Source organism: Myotis brandtii, unplaced genomic scaffold, assembly GCF_000412655.1.
Source record: "Myotis brandtii unplaced genomic scaffold, ASM41265v1 scaffold78, whole genome shotgun sequence".
In the NCBI taxonomy this organism is placed as follows: Eukaryota; Metazoa; Chordata; class Mammalia; order Chiroptera; family Vespertilionidae; genus Myotis; species Myotis brandtii.
The window spans coordinates 1,070,788-1,075,301 of NW_005371131.1; the positions used below are offsets into that span (position 1 = coordinate 1,070,788).

The following is a 4,514-nucleotide window of genomic DNA, read 5'->3' on the forward strand; positions in this document are numbered from 1 at the left end:
ATACTTGGAGAATTGCTGTGGTTTTCCAAGGATGTTGAACTAAAGCAAAATGTTGACTGAACTCTAATTCCCATCCCCTTCTCTCTTCTCAGGTCTCTGGCCATACAAGTGTCTGGCCGGAGCCCCCCGGGGGGACCCGAACCCCAGGACAGAGGTCCAGATGGCCTGCCTTTCCTTGGGGACAGCTGGTCCGGGACGGTGGTGCGGAGGGTGCTCTCTGGGCCTGGGTCTGCGTCTGCCAGGGTGGAACCAAGAGAGGTGAGCCCCCCACCCACCTGTGGGCTGGGGGAGGGGTTAGTGCTTTCGCCAGGGCTGGATGCCTTCTGATTGGTGGATCTAGGTCACTGGGCGGAGTTTCTAGGGATTGGCTACAGAGGAGGCAGGCTCACTGGTTAGCGGCTGGTTGCCCCGCCTCACCCAGCATTAAGTGAAATCTGATTGGGCAGGGACTGGGAGGTGGGGCAGAATGACAGCCCACCTGCTTTTAAAGGTGGGAAGGACCTGGCTGAACCTGCTGGGTGGAGAGACCTGTTGAAGGTAGCAGAGCCCGGCTGCCCTCCGAGGTGGAGGCGTCTGCATTGTGGAGCATGGCTGGTCGCACACTCAGTCTCCCCCCAGAGCCAGGGCTGTCCTGCCTTTGGAAGCTGACTTTTCTCCCTCCCTGCCTGCATTTTCTCCCAGCCAAGGGCAGAGGCTGCTGGCCTGGAGGGGGCAGGCCTGGAAGGCGAGGCCCAGCGGAGGACCTTGACCTGGAACCAGGTGTCCACACTCCCCTTCCCGATGGATTCTAAGGGTGAGTCTGGCCCGGGGGCAGGGGGGTGGTGCTGGGAACTCACCGGGCCTACAGGGTCGGAGCTAAGGGCCCGAGAGAGGGCTCACCCAGCCCCTGGGGATGGCGCAGCTGAGGCCCGAGCGGGAGACCGTCCGCCTCCTGCCTCTTGGCGGAGCCCTGCCTTCCCGCGTCGCTGCCTCGTGCTGGCTGGCTGTCCTCGTGCCCTTCCTCTGTCCTCAGCAAGCAGAGGTGAAAGGAGCACTGGACAGGAGCCCAGACACCTGGGTTCGAGTCCTAGTTCTGTCCCGAGCGGGCTTGGTGGCCTTGGGCAAGTCCTGCTCTCTCTGGGCCTCGGACTCTCAGTTTAAGAGGAGGAAAGGGGTCCTGGTAGCTTGGGCTTTGAGAGGTCACATCCGATGCCTGACTTCATCCTCCTCTTGTCCTCCCTGCTGCCCCCTGCCCTGTCCGTGCCCAGCTTGCCAGTCCTTCCAAGAGGCCCTAGAAGCCTGGGTGAAGGGGCTGGGCGCCGAGCCCTTCTACATCCGAGCCAACCTCACTCTGCCCGAGCGGGCGGACCCCCACGCCCTGTGTGTGAAAGCCCAGGAGATCCTGCGGCTGGTGGACCCGGTGTACAAGCGGCGGCAGGAGTGGTTCTGTGCACGGGTCGACCCCCTCACGCTGCGGGACCTGGACCGGGGCACAGTGCCCAATTATCAGAGGTGACCCAGAGCCAGGAGCCTGGGGACGGGGTCCCATTGGGAGCTGGGACCGGGGCGGGGGCCTCTTTCTCCCTTTGCAGCCCCTCACTATCCTCTGGACAGGACGGGGGGGCTAGAGGAGAGGCTGTGAGGGGTTCCCTGTCGCCATACTAACATATGACAAGACTCCCCCCTGACCCCCCAGAGCCCAGCAGCTCCTGGAAGTTCAGGAGAAATGCCTGCCCTCCAGTCGGCCTCGAGGGCCCCGCAGTAATGTAAGCAGGGCTGCACCAGCTGGGTGAGGGGCTGGGGAGAGGGGTTTCGAAGGGCGGGTCCAAAAGGGAGAGGCCGGGCTTCATTCTCTGGCAGCCCTGGGGGAGGAGAGGAGAGGAGGGAGGCTCCCACCTCGCTCCCTCATCCGTACTTGGTTGACGTCTGTGTGCCAGCAAGTGGAACAGCAGGGCTCACGCTCAGGGTAGTTGAGAGATTAAATGAGATAGAGTGTGCCTCGTGCTCACACAGAAAGCACTTGACAAAATAACAGTCATATCCCCTGTTCCAGCCCCTGGAGAAGGACTGGGCCGTGTGATCCTCCCCTGTGCACCTGGGCAGAATGAGTTGCCATAGTAACGCGAGAGGCTATGGCACTAGAGAGGGGGTTGAGAGCACAGGCTCTGGAGCCAGACTGGCTGGATTTGAATCCCAGCTCTGCCACTTAATCAGCCATGCAACCTTGGACAGCCACCTGACCCTCCCTGGAGGCTGTGTCCTCGGCTGTAAAATGAGGGGTTACACTGCCTGCTTGGCCCCTCGGTATAGAAGGCTTTAGTGGTTCATGCACATCCGTGGCCTAGTTAGTATTTGTCACATTGTAGGCTTTTGATACCTAACAGCTGTTGGTATGATAAATGCTGTTGTTGTTGGTTTCATTAATCCTCCTCCCCAAGGCCACATTAGTAGTTCATTGTGAGAGACCCCAAAGTTTCTCTCTTGTGACATTAGGTTCCGCTGGTCTCTGGGCCTCAGTTTGTCCATCTGTAAAATGGGGGTGGGTACACCTCACTTCGTAGGTCCTTGCCTCCCTGGGCAGGGACAGGAGACCTGGTGGCATGGGCCCCCCTCTGCCTGGGGTTTCATGTACTCTCCCCTCTCCCCAAGGGTGGAATAAGGCAGAGTTCACAGGGGCCCCTCTTTCCCTCTGCCCTCCCCAGCTGAAGAAGCGAGCTCTGGACCAGCTGCGGCTGGTGAAGCCCAAGCATGCCGGGAGTCCTGCAGGGGACTCCCCGGAGCAGCTGCTGCTGGAGCCCTGCTCAGGTGAGTGCACAGGTGTGAAGGCGCAGCCTGGGCTGCCTCTGGGTGTCCTTTGGCCTGGAAGGGCCTGTTGTGAGGGTGCCAGTGGGGCGGGGCCTGAGAGACAAGGCCCCCTTGGTGGGAGATGGGCCTCCAGGTTTGAGAGTGCCGGTTGGTGCAGGAGGCGCATGTGTCCTAGTGTGTTCGTGGTCTGTATGAGTGCGGGGCACGCATGAGCTCGGGCCTGTTCTCGTCTGGCAGAGCAGGTGTAGCTGTGCCATGAGGACCCCAGAATAGGTTCCTGGAGGCAATAGGGTGAGGCTTTGGGCCAGATCAGGGGGAAGGGGCTGGGAGAGCCCACATGAGAGAATAGCAATTCTGAGGGGCAAGGAGACGAGGATGGTGAGGGAAGACGTGCAGGAAGGGAGATTGTTTAAACCGAGTCCTTCAAGGAGGAAGAGGAGTTTGTTCCAGGCAGAAGGCACAGCTTGTCCTGGCCCGTGTGGCTCAGTTGGTTGAGCGTCATCCCGTGCACCAAAGGGTCATCGGTTTGATTCCTGGTCAGGGCACATGCCCAGGTTTCGGGTTTGGTCCTAGTTGGGGTGTGTATGGGAGCAGTTGATCGGTGTTGCTCTCTTTCCCCCTTTCTCTAAGAAACCAACAAAAAACATTTAAGAAAAAGATGCCCTGGCCGGCTTAGCTCAGTGGATAGTGTGTCAGCCTGCGGACTGAAGGGTCCCAGGTTCGATTCCGGCCGAGGGCACATGCCTGGGTTGTGGGCTCGATCCCCAGTGCCCGGGGCGTGCAGGAGGCAGCCGATCAATGATTCTCTCTCATCATTGATGTTTCTATCTCTCTCTTTCCTTCTCCCTTCCTCTCTAGAATCAATAAAGAAATATATTTTTTTTTAAAAAAAAGGAGGCACAGCTTGTGCAAAGGCCCGGTGGCATGGCTGTGCATGGTGTGTTTGGAGGACATTGGTATCAAGTGTCAGAACTGTCATTCTTGGTCCACAGGACACAGTGGACCCCCACCCCTTTGAAGCTTACTGCCTGTTGGGGATGGGGAGAGGCAGTTACCTGCCGGCCACATCATCTCATTCATGGACGTGATTGCAAAGTGTGACAGTTGTAATGGAGGAGAACTGGATGCCAGGGTGGGGCTTCGGCCTCCGCAGGGCACGGGCAGGCCCTGTGATAGGAGGCAGCTGAAGGGCGGGCTGGGTGTGTGTAGTAGGAGGGGAGTCTGATGGGGTGCAAGGCTTGCTGCTCCCAGGCTCTGGCGGGCTGGGTCACCCACTAGGAGGATGTGGTCTTTTTCCTAAGAGTCATGGGACGTTGACACATTGAAAAAATGAGAGTTATAAGATCTGACTTTAGTTTTAAAACCTCTCTCTGGCCTGGCCAGTGTTTGAGCAACAGTGATTGAGCATCGACCTATGAACCAGGAGATCATAGTTTGATTCCCAGTCAGGGTTGTGGGCTAGATCCTCAGTAGGGGGTATGCAGCCGATCCATGATTCTCTTTCATCATTGCTGTTTCTCGCTCTCTCTCTGTCTCCTTCTCTCTTCCTCTTTTGAAATTAATAAAAATATATTAAAAAAAAATAAAACCTCTCTCTGGCTGCTGAGAGGACAATGGCCTCTAGGGGGCGAGAGGGAGGCAGAGATTAGGGAGGAGTCTACTGCAGAAGTCCCAGGGAGGACTGGGCAGCGTGTGTGTGTGTGTGTGTGTGTGTGTGTGTGTGTGTGTGT

The 4,514-nt window shown here is 58.1% G+C and overlaps 1 protein-coding gene across 1 annotated transcript in view; it reads left to right on the forward strand.

Annotated features, from left to right (window-relative positions):
• CARD10 (caspase recruitment domain family, member 10) overlaps positions 1–4,514 on the forward strand; it is a 26,996-nt gene that overhangs the window by 20,243 nt on the left and 2,239 nt on the right. Inside the window, exons 11-15 of the mRNA XM_014530798.1 lie at positions 93–258; positions 682–793; positions 1,248–1,491; positions 1,676–1,745; positions 2,682–2,784. Coding sequence (XP_014386284.1) covers positions 93–258; positions 682–793; positions 1,248–1,491; positions 1,676–1,745; positions 2,682–2,784 — 695 coding nt within the window. The remainder of the gene's footprint in view (positions 1–92; positions 259–681; positions 794–1,247; positions 1,492–1,675; positions 1,746–2,681; positions 2,785–4,514) is intronic.